The sequence below is a fragment of the Rhinolophus hipposideros genome (genome assembly GCF_964194185.1).
Source record: "Rhinolophus hipposideros genome assembly, chromosome: 10".
Taxonomy (NCBI): domain Eukaryota; kingdom Metazoa; phylum Chordata; class Mammalia; order Chiroptera; family Rhinolophidae; genus Rhinolophus; species Rhinolophus hipposideros.
The window spans coordinates 60,137,063-60,164,398 of record NC_138056.1 but is presented as its reverse complement, the minus strand read 5'-3'; the positions used below and the strand labels follow the sequence as shown (position 1 = coordinate 60,164,398).

General features: G+C 36.1%; 2 protein-coding genes across 7 annotated transcripts in view; one reads left to right on the top strand and one right to left on the bottom strand.

Annotated features, from left to right (window-relative positions):
- The window catches only part of NOX4 (NADPH oxidase 4), a 160,200-nt gene extending 153,460 nt beyond the window's left edge, over positions 1–6,740 (top strand). For 5 of the 6 annotated variants that reach the window (XM_081064749.1, XM_081064750.1, XM_081064751.1 and 2 more), the window contains one exon: positions 4,028–6,295. In XM_081064749.1, the coding sequence (XP_080920875.1) occupies positions 4,028–4,148 (121 nt within the window). In that variant the 3' untranslated portion in view covers positions 4,149–6,295. Of the gene's footprint in view, positions 1–4,027 lie in introns of all 6 variants that reach the window. The other variant, XM_081064752.1, reaches the window with a different exon arrangement.
- An 18,864-nt stretch (positions 6,741–25,604) lies between these two features.
- The window catches only part of TYR (tyrosinase), a gene marked incomplete at its 3' end in the record, with an annotated part of 89,366 nt that continues 87,634 nt past the window's right edge, over positions 25,605–27,336 (bottom strand). Inside the window, exon 5 of the mRNA XM_081063726.1 lies at positions 25,605–25,837. Within this exon, the coding sequence (XP_080919852.1) occupies positions 25,605–25,837 (233 nt within the window). The remainder of the gene's footprint in view (positions 25,838–27,336) is intronic.

The window sequence follows — 27,336 nt, the reverse complement described above, 5'->3', positions numbered from 1 at the left end:
TACATCCTTTGTCCCACCAAGGGCCCAGCTGGAGGTCTCAACTGAGGTTACTGCCTCAAATGCTGAATATGCTGCTCTCTCGGCAGGAGAGATCAGCTGTGGGACGCAGGGAAGGAGCCCATCTCCTGGCTCTTGTGGTCTCTGTTCTGTTCTGGGACCCCCTGCACCTCCGCAGCTGCAGGTGTGGCCTCGGTCTCCACTCTCTTCCCTTCCCTCTTCCCCTGCTCTCCCAATTTGCCCACCTTCAATTAATCCTCATTAGAGTCTCTTAGCTGTTCTGTGTGATGAACAGAGAGTCCTTTGATGGGTTATAGATGTTTAATTGGTTGTAAGTTCCGGAGGAGAACTCAAGAAGACCACCTCGCTGCCGTCATTCCTGTGACGTCCCAGTTTCATTCTTTTACTTGCACATATCTAGTTTTCCAACACCATTTATTAAAGAGACTAACTTTTCCCCATTGAGTATTCTTTGATTCCCTTTGGTTGGGTTTAAGTGCAGCAGTTTACTATTGCTTTCTATTTATTTCTTTTTGTCTTTCTTTTCTGTTTTTTTTCTCTCCTTTATATACCTTTTGTGGACTGAGTATTTTTTATGATTCCATTTGTTTCTCCTATATTGGCATAATAGCCATACCTCTATGTTTGCTTACTTTTAGTGATTTCATTAAGGCATCGTCTCCCAAACTGTGTTCCTGGGAAGCATCACCCGGGAATTGTTAGAAAAGAAAATTGTTGAGCTCTATCCAAGATCTGCTAAACCAAAAGCTTTAGCAATAGAGCTCAGCTGTTTGTAGTCTTGAAGTCCCTCAGGTGATTCTGATGAAGTTGAAATCAGAGGCACATTGTTCTATAATAGGTTTACAGTGTTCATCATTAGCTCATCACAGTATATTTCACATAACGTTACACCGCTTCATGTACTTTCATTCCCCATGAATCTCTTTGGCTGTTGTTCTTACTCATCTTTCTTCCACATATGCTATAAACTCCATATTGTATTATTATTGCTTTTGTTTTAAACATTAATTATATTTTAAAGAAATCAAAAGTTAGACAAAATATACATTATATTTATTGACAGATTCATCATTTTGGTGCTCTTCATTCCTTTTGGGTAGATTTGTATTTCCCTCTGATTTTATTTTCCTACCTGAAGAATTATCGTTAGCACACCTTGTAGTGCTCGTTTGCTGGCAATGAATTTTCTCATCTTTTGTTTGAAAATTTTTATATTATGTCTTCATTATTGAAAGTTATTTTTGTTTAATATAGAATTTGCTTGGTATAGACTTGTTAACGTTTTTGTTTTTTATCTTTCAGTACTTTGAAGATATCACTTCATTGTCCTCTGACTTACATAATTTGTGACAAGAAGTCCATCTTTCATCTTTTGCTTATTATTTGCAATGTGTCTTTCCCTACCTCTGGCTGATTTTGTTTTTCTCTTTGTGACCGGCTATCAGAGTTTTACTATAAAGTGCCTTGGATGGTTTTGTGTGTATTCTCCTTGGGGTTCATTAGATTCTTGGCTCTATGTGTTTGTTTTGTCAAATTTGGGGGAAAAAAGACAATTGTTTCTTAAATGTTTTTTTTTTCTCTTTCCATTCTCTCTTCTCTCATGGTGGGACTACAGTTACATATATGTTAAACTAATTGACAGTTTCTACTTAAGCCTTTAAAAAAATCTTCTATTTCTCTTCTCATCCTGTTGATGCTTACCTTTGAACATAGGAAGCATATTTCTCATCACCATTTCATTAACCATGTCTGATAATTCTATCATTTCTGTTATTCTGGGCCTTTTCCTATTGACTGATCTTTCTCCTTATATTAGTTTGCTAGTACTTCCGTAATAACATCCCACAGACTGAGTGGATTAAACAATAGAAATTTATTTTCTCACAATTCTGAAGGCTAGAAGTCTAAGATCAAGATGGCAGCAGGGTTAATTTCCACTGAGACACCCCCTCCATGCCCTCTTTGGCTTACAGATGATCGTCCTCTTTTTGCCTCTTCCCATGGTATCTCTGTGTGTGTGTGTGTGTGTGTGTGTGTGTATCTCGTGTTTCTTTATATATCCATATTTTCTCTTCTTATAAAGACACTATATTGGAATAGGTTGGAATAGGGTCCACACTAACAGCCTCATTTTCACTTAATCACACAATAAAGGTCCTATCTCCAAATACAGCTGCATTCTGAGGTACTGGGGGTTAGATATTCAGCATATGAATGGGGCGGGAGGAGGACACAATTCAGTCCATAACACTCCTAGTTGTAAGTTATAGTTCATAATTTCTTGCTTTATACATTTCTGGTAATTTTTAATTCAATGCTGTAGATTTTGAAGTTTAGATATTAAATGCCCAATTTTGATTTACTCTTTTCAATATTGTTAGATTCGTTTCTGGCCTGAAATGTTGTTACTTGGGTTTAGTTTCATTTTTTTCAACGCTTGCTGTGACGCTTTCTTAGTATGGGTCTAGAGCAGCCTTCCATCTAAGGCTGATTTTACCAACATTCACTCTACCTTTTGCAAATAAGATGATAACTTTCTAGAACACTACCTATTGACCATGTATTATATGCAGATATTTTCATTCTGGCTTGTGGGAACATGAATCATTCACAACCTTGTGCAAACTATGGACTTTGTTTGACTTACTGTTCCCTGGCAGTTCTGGACCAAGATTCATATGTGAGTTTTTCTTTTTTTTTCTCTCACACATGAGTAAATCAGTCAGTGACCTGAGGATATTCCTCTCCAGATCTCCAGAGCTTCTTTTTGTGAATCTCTCTTCCCTTTCATGTCTCCTCCACAAATTCTAGTTACTTGGGCCTCCATGAATTCCATTGTCTCCTCAACTCAGTGACATCACTAATCTCCACGTGAGTTTCCCCAATTCTGTGCTGCAGCCTATAGCTTACCTTTAGGCCACAAGCAGAGACAGTTGCTGGACTCACCTTATTTTTTCTCTTTTCTCAGGGATTACTGTCCTGTTCTGCCTAGTGTCCAGTATTAGAAAATCCTTGTTTCATACATCACTTTTTCCCTTGTTTTTTAATGCAGAGGGTAAATCTACTTCCCATTACTCCATCATGACTGCCAGTGAAAGCTTTATTTTTATATTTCTTTGATTTATTTTTCAAGGTAAAAGTTTTAATAAAGTCATTTTTCAGTATTTGTTATAAATGTTTGATACCCATTTAAATGGATTCACTTTTTTTTCAGCAACAATTATTCTCAGACAATAAGGACATACTGTATTTGTCTAAGATATATGAATTGTTAATCACTTTGATATACTGGGAATAATTCAAGAAACTCAACAAACTGTGGAGGAAGATCAATGTGAAATATTAGTCATTTTCTGGGATATACTCAATCTAGTTGTTAGGGATATGTATAATTTATCTACTAAAATTGTATGTTAGCAAATAATGAAACCTGCTTGGCATTTGTTACAATTATTGCAGAGCATAAATATAACAGGGAACATCCAGATTAATACACTTTTTACTTCAATGTGGATATAAATTAGTCACTTAAAATTATCCTTTCAAATTGGTAATAGCTTTCCTTTCTCTGCTCCTATTCATCACTGCCCATGAAAATCCATGAAATCTTTAGGAAAAGTGTATATAAAATATCTGTAAGAGAAGATTGACATGATCCATTATGGCTGAACATAATGGCCTGCTTTTCATTTAGTTTCTGTCTTCACCAATGGCATGTAATGAAAAGGCTAAGGCAGACTGCTTACTCTCTGCCTGATAATAAGCAAATGTATGCTCATAGGTGCATTGTTTGAATTACCCCAAATTCTAGTCTGAAAATCATGAGGTAAATAAAATATCTTCCAGGTGATCATTTACATTTTGAAATAATTGGACAAGTATTTTTAATATGCAAAGCAGCAAACAATTAATGTTGTTAATACTTTACACATGCTCATCAAGCATACTTCTTGTCTTGTTCTCCCAAATTTTCCATCTGATTTTCTATTTCCTCCCTCTCCCTTCCCAGGAAAACCGTTGGTGTTTTTTGCTGTGGACCCAGTTCAATTTCTAAGACTCTTCATAAACTGAGTAACCGAAGCAACTCATATGGGACAAGATTTGAATATAATAAAGAATCTTTTAGCTGAAAACCTTTGAGATGAACCAGGACTCCAAAGAAGGAATGAGTGCAATTGCTAAGACTTTGAAATTCAGCTGAATCAAACAGCTGTGTCACGCCAAAGGGTAGCAAGGTTTTCTTATTTATGATTATTTAAAATGGAAATGCAGAGAATGTGGCAAGATGACAGGTCACATTACACATTTAATCTGGAAACCAAAGAGGCCCTGAAGAATATTTGATGTGATGATTCACTTTTCAGTGCTAGAATTAAAAGAAAACTATTAGATTCACACTCTTGATTTTTATGGCTGATTCAAGAACTCCCCAGTGAGGAGCTGCACTTACTCACTGTGAGGCTAATAGCCTGGGTCCTCTATAAATTGTTTTTGGTTGAACAAATGCAAGATTGAACAAAATTAAAAATTCATTGAAACTCAGATTACATTTTCTACATGAGTATAAACAGAGTAACTTTGATTTAGAAAAGCTCCAGGCAAATATGTTAGATGTTTGAAGATATAGCACAACACTCTGAATTGATACGGGTACTTAGTGTCAATATCTAATCTTCCTCACTACTGATGCTAATACCTCTACTTGATACCTGTAGACTTTATACTAAGTGAACCTTGTACAGATGTTGATATAGTATCTATTTTTATATATTTCTTTCTTTTTTTTCCCTTCTGTCCTGGGAAATCTTCCCTTTCTTGGCATGCATTAGGCACAATGATTTAATCAGTCATTTTCACCCTCAACTTATTTAATCTATTATTGTTGCATAGTAATGAAGAAACTATCATTACTATAAATTATAAAGGGATATATAGACTAATAACTTTTTCCCCTTTTCAGCATTGTCATCTCTATTATTTTGATTTACTTTTTCCCCCAGCATAATTTATCTTACTCTTCAGCCTCTTAAGGGCCTTTGTTTAATTTGCACTTGGAGACCAAAGGGCACCATGTCTGTCAGTAGTCACTGAGCAAGATGGAAGAACTCTCTTTTGTCACACATTGGTTTATGTTGGAGACATTGTAGTCACATTCCTAACAGGAAAGTGTAGTCACCTCCCTCACAGGAAACCTGTATTTTACTTTCTATACAAGATAAATACTTCCTTAGTTATTCAAATGTAAGTTCAGAATCAAGAATACTATTGTTATACCTTCTGGTATTCTGGGTCTCAGTAGGGAATTATTGAGTGTAGTCACTGTTGGGATTACTCTGTGTGATCCTATCAGTTCACGCTCCCTGGCCATTATATGTTTGGCTCCAGGAAAAATCTACTTTACTACCTTAAGAATTAAGACTTTTTTTTTTTCAATAGTTTAGTGATTTTGTTTTATAGACATCTATCAATTACTATGAAGTATAGAACATTGCTTACATCAGCAGCATAACTTGCCTTACCTTTGTTAAGATTTTTCATGGTATAACTTGTTAGATGCTACTGTCATTGTTTTGCTCTGATTCACCAATAGCGATCAAGCATGTTAAACCATCTACCATTGAATGTTCACAAACATATTACTTACAGATATCTCATTCCTCTCTTTGGAATCCTTTAATCTCCCTCTGTGAAAGGAAGGTGAGTCAGATAAAGATATGGGAAGTGTGCAATGTTCCTGCAGCTTTATCTCTGAAGGCATATTTAATAACCAGTACATCTTGGCAACACTATCTAAATTAAAAAGAATTTTTGTGAGAACAAATAACGGAAAGAACTGGTAAAAAGAAACTTAGTTTAGTACAGGTTTGATGTGCAATACTGACCCTTTATTGGTCATAATTTATTTAAGTGATTATATTAATACACTTAATGTCAGTAAAACAGGTGGAAGACTTTTCAACAGAAGAGTGATCTTTCCAAGTAAGTATTCTAGATAGCAGATGCTATTCTGTGTATTTTAAATTCCAGTTGATATTCAAACATTAGGTGTTAACATAGGTAATTTTTGTTTCTGTAGGTAGGAATGAAACTAGGCTTTCAGGCGGCATGTATAAGAAAACTTTGTTTTGTTTGAGGGATTCTTTCTAGCTAATTCTTGTCACACAGCTCTTAAAACAATAATTTTAGTGGCAGTGAATGTTAAAATTGAAATGATATCCTTGAAATCTCTATTAGCTTACTTTACCTTGCAACAAATAAAGCAGACGAGTGTCTTCTCCAGGTGATACAAGTTTCAGAATCATCATCTACGTTTGTGCACAGTAGAATGAGCAGCCTTCTAGGGGGCTATCAACGTCACTGGCTAATGGCCTGACTATGGCTAATTGCTCCTCACTCTGGGATTTAGATTTCTTATTTGGACTAGATCAGTAGTTAATTAATCTTTTCTAGGTAATGTATTTTTTTGTGAGGACCTGATTAAAGGAGAATATTATGACACATGTACATAATATTACAGACAAACTTGGGGGTTCACAAACAATCTCCAAAAGCAAGGAACGCTGTTTGAGAACTGCTGAACCAAATGATCATCATTATAGTTTTTATTTTTAATTCTACCTTTCTTTTCTTGCATTATTTGGAAGAAACTATCATTTTTTATAGGATTATACTAAGAAATTAATTCTGTGGACAAAAGAAAGAAAATTGTCTTTGTATAACCCAAAACAAAGGCTCCGATAGACTCTTCCATTGTTTTTAATCTTCTTGGGTACCCTGCTTTACACAAGGTAAGCCTGTGATTTTATATATAAATAACAATAAAAATAGATTAATATACACCCCCCCCCCCACACACACACACACATAAATTTGGGGCTTAATTTTTGTTTGATTTTAACTTGAGTTAAAAATGAAATGATTGATAGTTTTGTCATGTAGTGACTTTAAATGCTAGTTGGGTGATTGTGATAGAATAGGCGCTTAAAACAAAGAAATAAAAGCAGTATAGATACACTATAGGCTGAACTGCTTTAATCCATGTACCTATATTATTTATAACCCCCCCAAATGAGTGTTTACTTGGAGCATTCACAGCAGGTAATGGATTTAAATTATAAAGCATTGTTAAGAGGCTTGCTAGGGACCAGTCATTGTCATTTACAGGTAATGCTGGTGCTGGAGAATGTTCATTATACTAGAGAGAAAAATATTTAGGTGAAAACAATGTTTTTTCTTTAAGTTATCTCAATCGAACAGTGATTGTCCTAAACCAATGAGACACATTTTTAATGGCTGCTTGTGATAAACAGTTCCCCTTTTCTATGCTATCTAGGACTCTTTCATATCCAGTTATATTACAGAAATAAAATACTGAAATTGGGAGTACTGTTATTTTATAGTTGAGGAAACTGAGGTCCAAAGGAAGATGGTAATTTGTTTCAAGTTGTTCATTGAGTTTGTCGCAAAATCAAAATGGGAGCTCAGCTTTCCGAATCTCTGCAGTTACTGAAAGGCTCTTTCCACCTCCCCTTGAAATATACATCTAATAAGACACATCTAGAACTGTTAGTTTGAATCTCCCTATAAACTCTAGTATTAAGGGGAAAATAAGGTACTGAGTGTTAATTCCAGATTCAGAGCAGAAATTCATACTTTTCTTCTCTATATGTCTTCTGACTCTATATTTGTTAATCTTTTATATTTTGCTTATTTGAATCTATTTTCAGATATCAGTTTTAAAATATGACAATTGTGCTAAAGGAATTATGTTCTCCAATACTCTGTATTAGAAATATGTAATAGTATAGTTTCTAGGAAATGCTAATATAATTTTAAATTTAGGTTCATAGACAAAACTCATAACTTCACAAGCTTTCTAACCACACAATGTTGTTATTAAAACAAATGACTTTATTCTCTACTCACACGACCATCACATGCTTCTTGTTCAGGCAAAAAAGAGTCATTTTTTTCGTAATCTAGTGAGACGGAATAAATGAAATCAAGCAGAATGAGATCTGTATTTACTTTAATCACCACAGACAATAAGAACTCACAGTTTCCTTCTATCTAAATCTCCCCTCCATTACTCCAACTTCTTTATTCCATTCTGTAGTAGTCTCAAAGGGCAGAGTTGCAGTGATGTCAGAGATGACATTTTCTTAAGAAAAGAAGCAGAAGACTTCTGATATTTAGCAAAAAAGGGTCCATAAGAGAGAAGAGAAAATAAAGGCCATGTGGATCATTTAAAGTATTTTGTGCTACAACAGATCAGTGACTTTTTAAAAGTGAATATACAGAATTTTTATTTTCCCTTATCTTAAATTTTATATTCTTGTTTACAGACTCTAGAAATAGATTTTTTTCATTTATTTTACATTATACAAAATCACTAGTAAACTTATTGCAGAGTGTTATATATTACAGTTTAAGAGTCTGTAGGGGCAAGAAATACCTCATAGGAGAAAAACTAGGAGGAAAAAAAGGGAAGCACAGAAAAAAATTATTTGACACATCAGGACATGATAATGGTTTTCTTTCCATTTGAGCAACTACTTAATAGGTGCCCAAATGTGTGACAAAACTGGCTATTACTCTGGTTTGGAAAAATGTAAAATAATGTGGTATTTGGGGTTTTTTTAGAGATCCTTTCACATTTTCTTTGCTACTAGAATCACAGCAGAAGCTTTTCCTTTGATCAGAATTATAATCTTCTTTAAGAATTAGAGCTTTGACGAGCTGCAAGTTGACCTAGAGACAACCTCAACCTTTAGATGAGAACCAGCACTGCATAAATGCTCTGATATATGTAGCATTTAGGAAGGGGAAGCTGTCACCCAATGATTCACATGCCACACATTAACATTCTGTCATTGCAAGGTCTTATTTTTCAGCTCTTATCCTTCTACCCAGGGAATGAAGCCTCCTGAAAAATGCAGCCACTGAGAAACAGATATTCTCTTTGTTGTATCATAACAGTGTATCTGTTCACCTATATCAGCACATTCATTCGAGCCTCGTTATCAATTTAGGATGACTGTATATTTCATTTTAGTGGTGAGAAATCTCCACAAGGCATCAAATGGGAGCTTTACTTGCCTGCTAAGAAATATATGGCAGCCAACACATTGGCTAGGGAGAAAGCAGTTAAATCTTCTCTAGCCGAACCTTAAAGGAATGTAAAATACCTCCCACATGTGTTAAACCATGACCTGAGTTGCACTCCTCTGTGATTAGACGAGCAGCACAGCTTATTCTCCAGGGACTCTCCAGTTCAGGAAAATAACAACTCTTGAGTCAGCTTGAGATCTATATCCACATAACTGGGTGCCCATCAGGTGTAATCACATCTTTATTTAAAGATAACAATTATCTGCTTACCAAATGGCCATACCCGGAAACTATCTTTACTTTCTTCTCTTTTCCATAAAATTTGACTAAAATTTAGAGTTAGGAAAAGTAGAAATCACTTTAAAAAGTGGGAATTATTGGTGGCAGTTCTGTCCTAACCTGAGCATGTGCCAGTGTCATCTTTTATCTAGCTACCTCCAATGTGTGGAGTGAACAGGATCTTGGGTAGAAACTCGAAGACTTGCAGTATTTACCCCTGAAAAGTATTAGACTACATACATAAAAATGGGAGTGATATCGGCCCCTGCCTAACTTACATGGATGTAATGGGGCAAGAATGTGCGGGAGAGGAGGAAAATAGTGTGGAGGAGAGGAGGCAAAGAGTGGTGAAGAAATAGAAATTTCCTGAGCAAATCTTCTTTAGTAGGTATTTTGAAAACACAGTAAAAAGAGAACACAGTTCTGAGAAAGTAAAATGAGTCACAGTCCATTGTAACTGAAAGAATATTTAACTGTGCTTTCTGGGCAAGTAGAGAAGTACTCAGAGGCAAATTAGCACCACTAATCTGTTGTGAGATTCAGATAAGCAAAGTTGCCTGTTATGTCTAGTATAATGACCTTCTGAATTCCTCAACTAATTTTGGTCAGGCCCAATGTGGCAAGAAATAGCTAGCTGTATTGATCTATGACAATTGAGCTAGGAGTGGTTGGAAGGCGATATAACTTACCCTGATTATTTAAGATTTGATGGAGTAAAAAACAGCTGTTCATGAGACATCCTACTGAGTTTAAACCAAGGCCTGTATCTTAGAACTAGAAATAATTCTATAAAAGAAAATAGCACTGTGTTGTAGCTACGTTTTTTCTACATGAAAAAAAAATGTATCTTTTTATTTTTTCTTACTCCTGCCAAAGATACTTTACATTATGTATGTTCATCAAACCCACATTATTTTGTAGATATTTATACTTAAATTATGTAAGTGTGTGTGTGTGTGTGTGAGAGAGAGAGAGAGAGAGAGAGAGAGAGAGAGAGAGACAGAGAGACAGAGAGAGACAGAGAGAGACAGAGAGACAGAGAGAGAGAGAGAGAGATTATGCTGATTATGGTGGATTGGAAGCAAAATTGCCTGAATAAAAAGACATTCTGCAATAATGTGTAATGACGCTTTCCAGCTCTCATAATAAGCATTCAAAGTCTTGCAATTGGAAGAAGTGTAACCCTCCCATCAAACTGTGAGCCATTCAGCAATCCAGGTGTGGCGTTTAATTCTTGTCTGGCTAAATGAAAGTGTGAGTGTACAGTGCTGGAGAGGAAGCACTAACACAGATTCAATACTTGTAAAGAGTTGGAAAAAAATACATTTATTTTTATGTGTAATTATATTGTTGTAAAGTTACAGCATGTTTGTAGAAAACCTTCATTGTTTTGGAACAAGCATAGTGTTTAAAAGTGACAAATAAAGGTTGGACAAATATACCCCTAAAATTCCTCTTAGAGTAAACTAATTGTGCACCACTGGCAATAAAAATCAAGAAATTTCTCCAGGATTTTGAGAATGGTTTCGTGGTATTTCACCCTAATGAAAGACTAAATGATCACAGTAGTCTTACAGGTGAAGATATTAAACAAATAATACTTAAAAAAATGTTCCTTTGAAAAGCTTTAAAACTTACAAGCATCTCAACACTCTTGTAACTTTCATTTCAGCAGTATGTATAATTTGGAATTATAGAATGCTAATCTCTAAATTTAATACACTGAATTTGGGATTTTGGTTTGATTTCTTGAGTATTACTTTCAAGTCTTATAACTGTCCATCAAAACATTGAATATTTGTACAATTTTAAGAATTCAAATTATACATATTTTTTCTGCACAGATAATAAAATGTAATATGCTCATTACAAAGTCTAAATGTTGAATTTTTATACTTGATCCTTAAAGGTTTCAAATTTACCTAAACTCCTGCTTAAAAGATTTTATTTTATCCAATATGTCACCATCTCTTTCTTTTTGAAATCAGTGAATTACACAAAATAACAAATAATTGTAGAATAATTCACAGTTTTGTCTGACATGTACATAGGTGGGATATGAGAAATTTGCCATATGCTCTTAGAGACCTGTGTTCCAGTACCATCTGAAAACTAGCTAACTGTGTGATTTCCCCATCAGAAAAATGCAGACCAGAATTTTCTCTGAGATACATTCCATTTTGTGATTCTGTGTTGGCTGTGAACCTATAATTTATTTGATAGTAGACAGGTGAATAAAAATGCTTTAGTATACATGACTGTGATCACTTTCAGGTCTAAGATATACCTAGTAAGGTATACAAAACTGGAAAGCCTTCTTGCACCAGCAGGATGAAAAGATATTTGTGTCAGAGTAAAAGACATTATAGTATCCGTGTTTCTAAATCTATGTTCTTTATAATAAATTACTATTTATTGTTTTCTCTGATCTAAAAGTCATTCCTGGGTCAAGTCAGATGCCACAGTCCTGTAATTTGTAGAGCTTTAAGAAGTGATGACTTGTTTGTAGGGTTTAAGTGTCACTATGTGGCACTGCATTGTCCTCAACCAATTTCTACCACATTGCAGTCCTTCAAGTGATTTACATTCAAAGAATCTGTTTTCCTGATATGGTGTCTTGCCTCCTCTCTTTTGCCAAACTGGCATGTATTCTGTAATTGGCTTTTCAGTAGGTCAAGTTGAAATGCATTTAAAAGGCAAGATTAGCAGTTATGTGCTAGCATTCCCTACGTGCATTATTTGCTTTGTGTCACAGTGGGGTCATGAGTGCATGCTTTAATAGCATTAGTGTTGTAAGAATACTCATTAACTGCAGCCGGTGAGGAAAGAATACAAAAGATCTCTGGGAAAAAATGTTTTCTGGGGTGAGCGAATCAAGACTTTAATGCAAATTTCAATCTGAAGATTAAAAACTTCCTCTAAAATGCCTTCCCTTATTCATATTGATTATCCTACTGTCAGGAATGTATACCACAACTCAAAAATAAGAAACTGTGTGACAGTAAAAGTTTCTCATCAGACTTTTTGTTAGGTAATGAAATCTCTAAGAAATCTTTTTTAGTGGCTTGTGTTGCAGGGGTCCTGTTTGTAGCTTGCTGATAAATGTGTCATCAACTAACAGATGTAAGCAAACATCCAAAACTTGGTTTTGCATTTCCTCTATAGACCCAAGGTGTTGTGTGAAAAACACTTTTTGACATAGAGTGACTGTTAATTGTGACAGATTTCAAAATCACCTTACATGCATTTTGACAAGGTGATTTCTGAAATTAAATTCCAGGTTTATTCTGACAAAATATTTTGTTGAGAGGTTTTGATTAGTAAACCAATTCAGATTTCAAGATTGTGAAATAGCTGTGTATTTGCCTTGGGTTTCTTTTCTGGTGGTGGTGAGAAGTGGTTAATTATTTATTTGAATCTCTAATGGATACCTTGGGGAAAACACATTTTTGTCTTCCAAAACAGGTGGAAGCAATATGTCTAGTAATGTGTTACAACTGTGTAGGCTTCATTAAGCCTTGTCTTTTGCAGCTGTTGTCCCCCCACCCTTTAACTCTTATCTGTTAGTGGCAGGAAGGATGGTGCAAATTGGACCAGCAGGCAGCAGAGCTCTGGGAGCCACAGCCATACTCTGAAGTTGCGCTATGACTAGTAAACAGCTTTAACCTGGGACCGTTTATCAGGACTCTCAGGCAGGTTTTTTTGTTGTTGTTTTATCCCTGTTGTTTCCTAACCCAGCTATAGACCTGCAAACCCCCAGGGCCTATGCTACACTTAGCATAGCCTATTTATTTAGGTCTTTGGATTAACCCAGGTTCTGCTTCTGTGTGTTTCCCATTCAGCCCTTGAATTAACCTACCGTCTTGGTGCAGAGTTTCTCTTTGCCTCAGGGCTTAGGGGACTCATCCGGGCACTGGCTCTGCCCAGCCACAGCCTCTCAATGCCCATGGTCACTATAGCTGTCCATCACACACATTGTACTACAGAACCACGTGTCTTTATGGTAGGCTTATATTTAGAGTTTATTTACGTAAGAAGTGATGCTCTGGGTACAGATGAGTCTTGCTTTTTTCCTGGTAGTTTTGTTCTATAAGAGATACCGCACACACTGAACTAGTGAATACTCAGCCATTGCTCCCAATTAGGTTCTTATGAGCCTCTGATCACAATACTTTTATCAACCAAACAGTACATAACCTTGTTTATGTGTGTTTCTGTTGAAAGGCACCTTATTTAATATATATAGTTGAATCATTAACATTGAACATACAGCCAACAACAGCACTATAACTCATGCCTGAATGAAGCTTGTCTAACACACTTATGTTCTCCACAAGATACATCACAGCCTTCTTGCACTCAGGGGATGGAGGGGGGTGAAGGGGCATTTTAAACAGTGAAATCACTGACAAAAAGCACCAACATGCCAAAAATGTAGCACTAAAGCAGGGGTGTCCAAACTGTGGCCCGCGGGCCAACTGTGGCCCACAATCCATTGTTAATTGGTCTGCAGCAAATTCCAAAAATACATTTAGTTTACTTAAATAAACCAGGTGAGGCAATATGTACTTCACCTCAAGTGAGTGGCCTGGCTGTTTGTATATTTTACCACATACGGCCCTTGTATATTTTACCGCATAAGTTTGGACACCCCTGCACTAAACAGACCACGAAAATGATACTTGATTACAGTATGCGAGCTGAAACAAAAAGGCAGAGTGACATCTTGTTTGAAATGAGATGGGAACGTGGGCTCACGTGACTCAAATTTTCTGTTGCTCTGTGCATGTCTACAAATAACCATGAAAGTGCAGTGAGTATTGATTTTGGGATTATAAAAATTTAGCAAGTAGATGATTTGCAAATAAGGAATCCATGAATAACTAGGCTTGATTGTTTCTATTTTTTTTCGGGTATGATGACTGGAATGGAAAATTCTGTGCCTTTTCATAGTTTTAGTTTTTATTCCTCACTTATTACTCGTTTCAGACTAACTTGGAGTAGCTTTTCTGTAGGGAAGAGAAATGCTTCTCCATTTTGGTCTGCTTCTCTTTTCATTCTTTTCCTTCTTCCACATCAAGAATAGAGAATACTTTTAATTTGATTGGATAGAGTACAATTGTTTTATTGCCTCATATTTACGAGTAGGTATGGTTATTGTTTGTAAAAGATTGTGCATCTTCTTGTGCTCAGAAAAAAAAGTTATCATTCCAAGCCTGAGACTGCTATCCTTCTTAGAAAGAGCTGCTTGCAAGGTAAGCCATTAGCTGGCATCTGGGAACTTAGATTTCAGGAGGATTTCCACCATCCTAACTGGTAAGAGTGGCTCAATATGACTAAACTTTTGTGCAAACAATAAGGGTTATATTGAATACCTGCTGTTCTTTCTGGGAGTCTGGAATTTTGATAAGGACTAGGCCGAGAGAGGGTGCCTATGTGATCAACCCCCAATAAAAACCTTAGACACTGAGTCTCTATTGAGGTTCCTTTGTAGACACGTTTCACAAAAGTTATCAGAACTAGTTGCTGGAAGAATTATGTGTATCTTGTATGACTCCCCTGGGAGAAGACTCTTGGAAGTTTGTTCCTGGTTTCCTATGGACGTCACCACACACACCTTTTCTCTTTGCTGATTTTTCTTTGTATCCTTTTGCTGTAATAAATCTTAGCTGTGAGTACAACTATACTCTGAGTCCAGAGAGTCCCCCTAAAGGATCACCAAACCCAGGTCATATTGGGCATCCCTGACACAACCTGCCTGCCTCTTACCACCTTGTTCTTCTGTTCTTCTGTGTGCCTGGAAGGGAAGTGGATGCATGATTTTATACTGCACTCTCAGCTCTCTCTTCCATTTTTTTTATTCCATGTATGGCTAAACCCTTAAAGCAGGTTGCTATCTTCTTTGTTGTGTCTCTTTTATCTCTTCTTCTTTTTTTTTTTTTTTTTTTTTTTTTATCCCCAAGGGCAGTAAGTGTCCCAGATTTGGGGTCATCCTTTATAACAATTAAGGGCTCAACAGATGAACAGTTGGGACTACTGCTTAAATCTAATGCACCAAACTAGCTTTACCAGAGAACCTCAAATTGGGGTTAGGCACTGGCTCTGCTTTCTCTCCTCTTTGCATATTGTTTATTGTGTATACATCTAATATAATATCTGACACACAAAATTAAAGGGTACGTGACATAATAGATAGTTGACAGGGCAGGATTCAAACATTCTTTTATCTCTTTTGTTAAATATCAGTAAAAAACAAACAAACACCCAAACCCCTAATGCTCCTCATCTATTTCTCTTTTTTTTCTTCTGTTCATCCTCTTCTTCAACCTGTCTGTTCTCATCTTTTCCTTAAATCGATTGTGGTGAATATGATCTGTGTTGGTAGGATTAGCTGTTCTAAGATATTCCTTTTTCTTATCTTTCCTGCATTCTCCAGCTCATCTCTTTTCATTAAATTTCATAATTCCAACTGCATCCTATAGAATAGGTTATATTCCCAGGAAAAGCAATATTTACTCCATCAGTGGTTCTTTATTAAACTTTTGAAAACTACTAGTGACCAGTTTTCCCACCAATATTTGGCTCATTTCAATACAGAAGAATCACGATACCTGAGACAGAAGTTTTAGAGTCAGTACCTGACATGGTGATGCTAATTTGATTCCTTATCATGTACCATATTTTTAGTATTGTACTTTGTCAAGGAGCCTTTAGGTTTCTGTCCAGATGAAGACTGATGGTTTAACTGCCTTCATAGATTATTGTCTTTCTAGACCTACAGAATTCTAGAATTAACCATATAATGTAGTGATTACAATTACTTTTGAGACAAGCTCCCTAAATTTTAGATTCCTGCTTAAGGTAAAAATCCTGCTTAAGTTAAAAATCCTGCTTTCACTAAAATTCCAGCTCCGTTATCTTGGACAATTTAAAAAAAAATGTTTCTCCCAGCTTTAGTTTTCTTATCTATAGAATGAGGGTTACTTGAATCAATAAATGTGAAGTATTTAGGGACACAAAATAGGTACTCAATGCTATTAATAACAATGATAATTTTAATAATTGAAAGTCCTGCTCCTATACTTTACTAGTTTTGTACCTTTTGGCAGGTCACTGTTCTTCAAGATTCTTTCTTATTAAAATTAAGATACTATATCCATTTTCATGGTTTATATAAGAGCTAACAATTACATAATAATAACATTTTTGAATGATGTCTAACATATAATAGATAAAAAGGCCACTATTATAATTACTCTGGAAGAAATTAGGTCAACCTGAAGAAATCAGGTAGTAGACTGTCAATAATCCATTAATTTTTCTGTATTATACAGTGATTTATGAAAGTGTGTTTTAAAGTATTACTCTGGGGTGATTATATTTCCAGTACAAGTTCATGGTTATTTGTCTCTTTGCCTATCACCTCCTTTAACTATTAATTTCTTCAATGAAGCGCCCTGTTAGTTTTAATCATCTTTATCTTCCAGTTCCTAGCAGAATTGCTGATTCTCAGTAGGTCTCAGTCATTGCTAAATTAAATCTAATTCTCATTGTGTTGTTATAACTAAGCAGCATAACTAATAGAAAATGCTGGGTATCGTTGGAGGCATTTATAAGCATAGAGAGACTCTTAAAATAGTGTTTTTTAAGAAAGAAAAAAATATATTACAAAGAGCAACTAGAAGGAATCAGTTACTTTATGTGATCAACACATAATTTTTCAGCACTTCCTCGTTAATTATCTGACTAGTTAAGGAAAAGGTAATATCAGATCTCAAAACTTGATTATTAATTTTGTTTTTCTTCTTCTTTGTCACTTGTACCACCAAGTCCTCTTGGCTTTTCCTTTTTGAAGTTTCTTGCTTCTGTCCTTTTCTCATGGCCACCATCCCAGTGGTAGATACAATCCCAATATAAGTTTGATAATTTGTTGGGCAAAATATAGAGTAATATTAAATTCAAGACTACTCATATCATATAGTAAAAATGATTTTTCCATATATATTTGAAAATATTTTTCATAAAAAAACCAATGTCTGTAGCTCTTAGCTCTCTCTTTTTACTTAATGTCAACGGCTACACTCAAAATTCTTTTAGGCAGCAACTAAGCAAGCATCTCAACAAAAAGTTCACAGAATACTCACGCCAGTGACCTAAAGCCATTTGAGGAGAAGGAGAGAAGGAGAGCAAGGTTTTCTCTTGCTTTCCTGGAAAAGCTGTTATCGAAGGAAACAAACTCAAAAAGTTTAAACACTCTTTTGGTCTGTCTTGCCTTCAACTCTTGATTGGAGACATACCAGTCATCTGAACAACCAGAAAGATTAGCTTAAATGTCATTTCTTGCTTAAACTTTTCTTGGTGTTACCACCAGATTCACACACATTCACACACAACACATAATCACATACTTGTGGCAATAAGCTATACCAACATGGTGCGTTAGAAAACCCATGGACTTTGGAGTCAGTGTAGGTCTGGATTCCACCTCCGCATAGCAGTATGATCTTGGGTATGCTTCTTAACCTCTTGGCATTCTAGCTTCCTTATCTTTCACATGAGGATAACACTAAACTCAGAATTTTGTTATAATGAAATGATATCAATTGTGTAAAATGCCCAGATCCTGGCATGGCATATGATAAAATCCTTCCTACATATTAAATTGATCAAATCTTTTAACTTCTATAATTCTTTTCCAATGACCCTCAGCCACATGGGTATGAGTATTTCTTACATTTCTTCCTGAGTCTCTGCATCTTAAGGGAAGAACCTCTGTATCCCTAAAACTCTGAGCCTGGGCATGCCTAATTCCAGCTCATGATTTCATCTAAGGATTTCTACAAAGAATTTTTCTGAACTAAACTATTTTTATAAAATATTCCACTGTTGTCTATCATTAATGCCCTTTTCATCATGATTTATCATGCTATGGAAGTTCGAATGGGGATGTTCACCATCTGCAGATAAGAATATTGTCTTCTAACATCACTAGTGGTTATCATATCCTTGTGCTTTCAATTCCTGCTGAGGATGTTTCTGTGACCACATTTCTCCCAAGTCACTATTTTCACCAGTTTTAGCTCTCCAGTTTCTTTTATTAGGTATATTACCTAGTTTAATGCAAGCCAATATAGACTAGATGTCCTATAAATATCTGTTCCTTGAATTAATGAAACGATTCAAGGTGAATCATTGCTCTCCGACTCAAAGAGAAGACTTTCCTGCTCGGGACACTTGGCCTAGGATGTTCCAGAGTTTCAAGCTCAGTCTCACATTATGACAGGTGGTTTAATAGCCACTATCTGTTTATGAACTGTGAGCCTATTACTGTCATGATTAATATTTCTATGCCCCAAACATTTCTTTGTGTTAAAGGTATATGCATATATTTATTGTATCATTTCATTGAATAGGTATATTTTATTAATATTCAAGATTATGCAAAATTATTTTGCAAAAACAAAACTGTTTCTCTTTTTTATTTTTATTTATTTTTTATTGGGGAATATTGGGGAACAGTGTGTTTTTCCAGGACCCATCAACTCCAAGTCAAGTCATTGTTTTCAGTCTAGATGTGGAGGGTGCAGCTCCTTGGCCCATGTGGGAATCGAACCGGTGACCTTTGTGTTATGAGCATTGCACTCTAACCAACTGTGGGGACAAAGCCCCAGAACGCAGTTTCCAGGCTCTCGGCCTCACATAGAAAGGTGCTGGGTCAGGTAGTAAATGGCCATCAACTGTGATCAGATGGCCATAAGCTGTGGCTAGTTAGCTGTCAGCTGCAACCAGTGAGCCATTGGCCACTAATATAACTGCCGTGGCTACGCTAGCAAAAAATGGGGGCTAGCAAGAGCAGATTGCAGAGAGGTGGATGCCGCCTGCGAGAATATAATGATATGACTCCCCTACTTATGGCTCCGTGGGTGTTCCTTTTTGGCCTCACCATGTCCTGCGTTCTTATGTGGGGAGCGGGAGCAGAGACCCCGCCTGACACCCTGCATGACATTAACTGAGCCAATCGGGTGGTCTCTCTCTCTCTCTCTCTCTCTCTCTCTCTCTCTCTCTCTCTCTCTCTCTCTGTCTCTCTCAACACATCTAGCTTATGCTGTTATCTTGTTCTATGAAAATTTATTAACTAATATTTACTGAGCATTTATGCACTATTGTAAATACTTTGCATTTATTCTTCAGAATATGTGGAGGAAAGTACTATTTTTATTTCCATTTTAAAGATGAGAAAATTGAGGGACCGAGAGGTACAATAATTCATACAAGGTCGTACAGCTAATGAGAGATTGAGCCAAGAATCAAATTCATAGTCTGACTTCAGATACCAGATATGTTAAAGGTATTCACATATCTTTAACATACTTAATATTATAGTCTGTGCCATGTTAACCACACATAAAGAGTAATTTATCACCCGGCCAAATTTCCTTGTTAGATTTTAAGTCAATGTTGTAGGCAGAATAAGCCCCTCACCCCCACCCCCCCAAACAAGTCCCTGTCCTAATCCCCATAACCTGTGACTGCATTTCCTTACATGGCAAAGGGGCTTTTCAGATATGATTAAAGGTAATAAGGACTTTGAGATGGAGTCTCCAGGAGTATGAGGTCAGCCCAAATTAACACATGAATGTTTAAAAGCTGGTAATTTCCCTGGCTGTAGTCCATCAGAGAGAGAGATGTTACAACAAAAGAATGATCCGAGTGATTCAACATATCTGGCTTTAAATATGAAGGGAAGCCACAAGCCAAGGAATGTACACTAAGTCCTTACTGAACATTTTCGAGAGATTCTTGGAAAGTGTGACTTTAAGAGAAACATCGTGTATGGAAACCAATTTCACCATAGGCTAATTGATATAAACAAGAGTTAAGTTCCGATGGCTTATTTCCGGTCATAAAAACATCACCAAACTTCTAAATAAAGACCCAAAACACTTCTAATACTAAACATTGAAATAACTGTGAGCTATACATACATTGAAGAAAGATTTATAAAAACAAGCAAGATAAATTCTTTTCCTAGCCACTTACTCTAGATCCAGATCACGTGGGTGTCAGGACCCTCTCCTGGCAGCTCAGGATGCAAGGCGGAGCTCTGACCCTGGACAGGTTGCCCTTCCATCACAGGGCGCACTCAGACTGGGACAATGTACATATGGCAATTCACCTCACAGGTGCTTCTTAGGGATGTGGGAGGAAACCGGAGTCTCTGGAGAAACCTACGCAGAGGCAGGGAGAATGTGCATTCTCCATGTGGACAGTGGCCTGACTGGGAGTTGCTAGTTTTTGTTTTTTCCTTGTCAGTGCTATAATGGAACACTGTTGAACAGAATGATAGCATTCGAGGACCTGCTGTAGATGATCTCTAGAAGCCACAAAAGGTAAGGAGATTAATTCTTCCCTAGAGTCTCCACATAAAACAGTCTTAATTCCACTATAATTTGAGCCCAGTGAGACCATTGTTGGACTTCTGGTTTATTGAATTACAAGATAAATTTGTATTGTTTATGCCACTATGTTTGTGGTAATTTACTGCAGTGACCATAAAACAGGTAGTACAATCAGCAACAAAGTTCTCTTCGCTATTGGAGAAAGGTGGAAAAAAAAAATTCAGTCTTTCTGTATGTTCTCTCTTTCTTTCTGTCCACACACACATACACACTCACACAAATACATCTACTCTTTACAGTTATCCTAGCAAGAGTGTTTGAAAATGGCGTGATCTGAAAAGGAAGATTGACCAAATCCCAGGCAGAGTGTAGTATTTACTCAAAAAGCAGTAAGAATAAAGTGTTCACACCTGTCTTGGGGTTTGGTTTCAGAGCCATCCCAGCCTTCCCAATACCTGTTACATGATCTCTTGTCTATCCTAATAGCTGAACCTGACTGCTTTGATTCAGACTATTCTGATGTCCTGTGCTCATTCTTCCAAGGGTGGATTTCTGCTTCTGTTATTTTCATTCTTGCATAATTCTTGAGGCACACACAACTTTATACCTGGCCAAGATACACGCATTTCTGAAAATATCTTATTTTGGGACCAATTTACATGCATGTTATTTCCTTTAGTCTGAATTTTCTAAAAATTTTAGTGAGAGAAAATGACCATTAAATGTAATAATTTGGAAAAGGAGTATTTATGGAAGGGAGCAATACTTCAAGTGCCAATTAGGGTCTTCAGCTCCTCTCAGAGATAATTGCAACTCTTTCTCCTTCTAACTTCATCTTTTCATTTTATTTTTTATTCCTTTTGATCTCTTATTTTTAGACTCCTTCTCTTTGCATTTTAAAATCCATGCAACCCGTTTTGAAAGCACTGTGGCAATTCATTAGAAACTAGCCATAAAAGTGTTCATATACTTTGACCCAGCAATCATACTTCCAGTAAATAATTTAAAAGAAATCAGGTGCCAAATGTACCAAGATATTCCTTATAGCACTAAAGATAATTTAAAAGCTAGATAAAACCTAAATGTCTAGTAGCAAGGAACTGGTTAGTTATGACACATCAACAAAATTAAATAATAAATAAAAGTGAAATTTATAATTATGAATCATCTAGGAGAAACTGGATTCAAATCCCAGCTGAATTACCTAAGCTAGTGAACAGTCATGTAAACCTGGACAAGGTATGTCTCCTATGAAAGTCAGTCTCCTCATTTGAATACACAAATAATACTTATTTTCATACTGATAACATGAAGATGAAATAAGTTTATATATTTGAAGTTCTTAGCATAGTTCTTGGAAAATCATAACTACTCGCTAAATTGTTACATCTTTGTTATTTATTTTTAAACAAGAAATTAAAAACTATGATTATGATTGTAAAACATATAAGTATTGGTAGATAAACATGAAGTTATAAGAATAATTTCTTACCTTACTGTTAAGAAAAGAACGCATAAAACAATTAAACATGGGCTCTATAGAGTTTTAATAAGGCTTCTATTTAAAAGAAGATACTTAAACTATTCCAATGTAAGTTTTAAATAGCTGAATGATTTGAAAGCCCTTAAGGCCTCCAGTGTCATATAGGCAATTTTATCTCCACTATATTGTACAAACTAGGAAATGCTTTTGAAAATAAGCTACACAAAGCTTAAGAAAACACACAACTCTTTTTACTTGCATTTAAGGAGTTTTCGGAGGAGTCTAATCAGAAGAGGAGAAGCACTTTATTCCACTGACATGCCCTGCAAAATAGCACAGGCTCACAGTAGGGTGGCGACAATGAGTCCCTTTTTATGGTGACAAAGAATTAACTGCTCCACATCAAAGCCCATATAAACAAGGGAAATGCTATTTTAAAACATTCACGATCAATGCTAGTTGTCACTCTGCTAGATACATTGGCTGAAATGACTTGTACCCATCACATATTTGTTTCTACAGATGGAGAATTATGTATTTGACTTGTTGGAAAGGTTAGGTACTAAAAATACTCTTTTTTTTTTTTTAATAAAACCAAAAGAACAGAAAAAGTGGCAGCTGCTTATTGCAAATTTCTTTCTCTGTAACAAATTGTGACTTGTAATGTGGCAGTGAAAAACAGAAGAGCCGAAAATGGATCACTTTATAAAAACTATACTATAAAACAATGCCACAGAATGTAATGCTGATTCGAATTTAATAAAACTGCTATGGTAGGTGTTCTGAAATACCAGTCATGTAATTTTGATACCTTATTGAGAGAACCATGGAATCAATGTGGTGGTGGTTTTATCACAGGTGTTACTGCTGCACAAGTAGTGACCTTGAGCCTCTAGAGAAACAAACAATAGTCTCTGTTGAAGTGCAGTGATAAAGGAGGCAATTGGCTTGTGATAAAGCAAAGAGGGACTTTATACAGCTCCCTGTCAATGACAATGAAATTTCCTTGGATGGACTTTTATTCAAGATGCTTTGTAAAAAATGATTAAATATACCATCTGGACTAAAATTTTGCCTTCCAATCAAGCCTAGCTAAGTCATTGTTTTGTATTCTGGGATCGGAGTAAAGGCAACCAGGATCACTGTTACTGCTTCTCCAGAATCTTCTGCAGATCCTTATCCAGATTTGTTTTTCCACTCCTTGTTCTCAGTTTTATTTCCGATTCCCAACTAAATTGAATCCACAGCTTAGATGCTATTGCTATTTTACTTTAAATCTTTTTCTTTTTCTTTTTTTCTGGTCATGCACCACGTTGAGGATATAATCCTCAGTATTTGCCCTCTAGTCTCACGGACTACCACTGTGTCAGTAAGTAGGCTGCTTCCCATCCCTCGCCCGACTTTTCTCCACTAGGCATCAGAAATTAGACGAGCTGGCAAATGATAAATCTGACAACTTGTGAGAGTGAGAAAAGGAATATTGCTCTATAATTGAGTTTGTTAACTATTAGTTAATTTCTTGAGAGTCAGTGACATTACTTCAGCAATAATTGTAAATTTCTATTCACTCTAGATGAAAAATAGCCAAAATCACAGGGCCAGTGTGTGGAATAGGATGATTTTATGCTTTTCTTTGAAATCCAAACTGGAACTAAATGAAATGGGATCATTTAAAATTATGTAATTTTGATTTCAGGTCAGTCTTTTCTACGTAAAAGCACTGTCGAGAGCTCAATTTTTAAATGCATTTATAAACAATCTGAACACTACGCTTTAGACCTTACGGGAATTGCAGAATATTTTAGTTGAAAGGTATTGTACAGGTCAGCGGGTCTCCTCTTAAATTCCCTCACAGAGATGGAGAGGCTCAGGCACCAGACCCAGGCAGGTTTCTGGGAGCCTGGGTTGTATAAGCCTGTCTTTAAAGCATGGCATCAAGAGTGAAAAGACTGTTCAGAGCTGATGCTGAAAATGTAACTCAAATTACAACTGAAGTACATATTTGAAAATGCTAAGCAGACATATATAAGGGAACTGAGGAGACTGAGGAAGCCAAGACAGCAAATGAATTTCGGTGAGAGGGTGGAAGCTGAAATCTGGCGAAGCTGAATACTGTGGCAGCATGACAGCGATTTTTTTGTAGAGTATGCTTGGCCTTGCTCCTGAATGGGGAGTTATTAAGAGTCCTGAGTCAATTTAAATAAATACTACTATAGACTCAATACTTAAATTCTCTTTATAGAATTCAAGTTGAATTAGCCATCCAACCTATGTGTGAAGAATTGCAGTGATAACCACTTATTATTTTCTAAGGATGTCAATTTTGGTTTTAGAAAGCACAGAGTACTGGTTAGTTTTTCCTCTTTTTGGACCCTTTTAACTTCCACTCACTGGCCCTAGTCTTTTATGCTATGTATTGCTATAATACAACTATATATCCATTGGACTATTTTTAGAAATTTAATTGGATCCAAAAGTTCAAATACCAGGGTTATCTTGACATCCTAATTTATGGTTTTACAAGCCAAGAAAAATAGAAATGTTATTTTACTAGAACTACAGGAAGGCTGAAATTCACATAATTGTTCTGAACCTTCAAATATTTGGTAGCATTTTAAACATTTTCTAATACAATGAAATTCTTCTTAGAAGATTGAAAAAAAACACTCTTAATAGGATTATTATTGTCATGGTCAACATGTTTAATGAACACATTTTAAGACAGGCACTTAGCCAGATTTGTTGTAGGGGCAGGGCTCTTGTTTTCTGTGACCTTCAAAAGGTCAAGAACTGAAGGTTGTTTTATATTTGATGTCCATCACACATTTTGGAGCACTAATGTAAAATATAAGGGAAACATTATGCTCTCTGAGGAAAATAAAAATGTGTTTATCAAGCTCAAAAGAATCAGTATAAATGTGTTACTATTTTATTAAAATCAAAGAAAGGAGATAATAAAAAAGAAACACGTCATTAAACAATCAGAAGGAAAAAGTCAAATATTGCCACATTTTATAAGAGCACTTTTATGCAGATACAAGTAACAATTACTCATTACCAAATGACATAATTTCCTGGGAAATATGGGCTTGAGGAAAACTGTCAAAGAAGATGATCAAAAAACAGCAAGACGAGCACAGGTGCAGTCTATCTGAGTTGGAGGGGGGATATACTTTGTATTATATTACAATTCTGATTATGATCTTCACAGACAAATACCAGGGTTTGCCATTGGAACATCCCCGGGAGACTCCAACACGACTTGCGTTAGAGTGAAGTCAGGCTTCTTAGCCCTACCTTGTTGCCTAAGCCTTTTATAAACGGCTCTGATGCAACAAGCTGTGGTAATCTTCCTTTTCCATGAGGAGTGGCTGATTTTCTTCAGGGAGCTGCTTTCTCTTGCGACGACAATGACAGAACAGGCTCATAAGCCCTCCCAAAACAGCAGTGAGGACAGACCCCACCACAGCTGCCCCAATGAGCCATGGCCAGATCCGACTCGCTTGTTCTAAGTAGGGCTTAATGTAATCTTGAAAAAAGTCCGGCTCTGAAATAGAAAGACATTCCAATGTTTTTACTATCATCATCGTCGTCGTCCTCCTCCTCCTTATCTTTATCATCCTCAGTACCCTTGGGTTGGACTTTGGAGTCACACACTCGGGTTTGAATGCCAGCTCTGCTACTTACCAGCTGCAAGAGCTTGGGAAAGGTAAACCTAATATTTCTAAGCCTCAGTTTTTTCATCAGGAAAACAGGAAAACAATACCATCTTGTTGGGTTGTTTTAAAGTTTGTAGATAATATCTGATCTGTAAATTATACAGTGTCTGCCCCCAAGTCAGCTACTATAATGTTTTAGCTATTCATTCTGGTATTTGCTTCCATGTTTCTAAATACCAGGCAAATGTTACTATCTCTTAACTTATCAAGTTTATCTCCAGAGTTCCTCAAATACACATGATGATTTTAGCTCTCTTACAAACTCCCCTTTTTTTTCTTCAATCTTTTCAGAATAATAATATCATGATTGGGGGCAAATCTACATCTAGGATTTTCATTACTTTTAGTATTTAAATATTATTGACAGTTGAACCAAATGTTATGCTATGATTACATTTCCTTTCTTATATTTTTTCCCTTGAACTTAATAATTTATTGTATCCTTTGCTTGATTTTAAAGTACCCACCACTATTTATAATCTACTTTAAGATATTCTATATCCATTTTGTAATACAATGGAAATGAGAGTGCATATAGAGCTTAACATAACAGAAAATTATGGCTATATGACTTAAGTCTTGAGCAAAGTAAAATATTCAACTTTTGCGTAGTTCCCTTAAAAATAAAAAGGTGTGCCTTTTCCTTTTTCCTTAGGTGGAGTGAGGTTAGTATTTTGCTGAGCCATCATGGACCCTGTGGTCCATGTTAACCCGTAGGTCTCATGGGACTATAAGAAAGGAACGGTTCTGGTCCCTGAAATTATGAAGCTGATATTTAAAAACATTCCAAAATCGTTATTTGAATAATAAATTAATTTACGTAAGCCTTGGGTATTTGAACCTAGATCTGCTCCCCATTCTTACTTTCCCACCCTTGTTGATGGAACTATAACCTTCCTTTATGATCCCATTCCTTAGCAATAGTCAATTAATGCATGGTGGACCACTGACTCATCATGGGCCAATCAGAATCATTTCTCAGAATTAACTGTGCTGGACTTGAGAGTTGGGTAGTTCCAGAACTGATGATAGCCTTACTTCTCAACATGTGGAAGACAGGATGATGTCAACACACTCCAAAAACTAGAGACAAGAGTCAGAGAATGAATACAATAGTATATTATTCTACAACAACAACAAAAATGGAATCTTAACCATTTGCAACAACATGGATGGACCTGGAGGGTATTATAATAAGTGAAATAAATCATATTGAGAGAGACAAATACCACATGGTTTTACTTATATGTGAAATACAAAGAACAAAACACACACACAAACAAAACAGAAACAGACTCATAGATACATAGGTTACCAGATGGGAGAC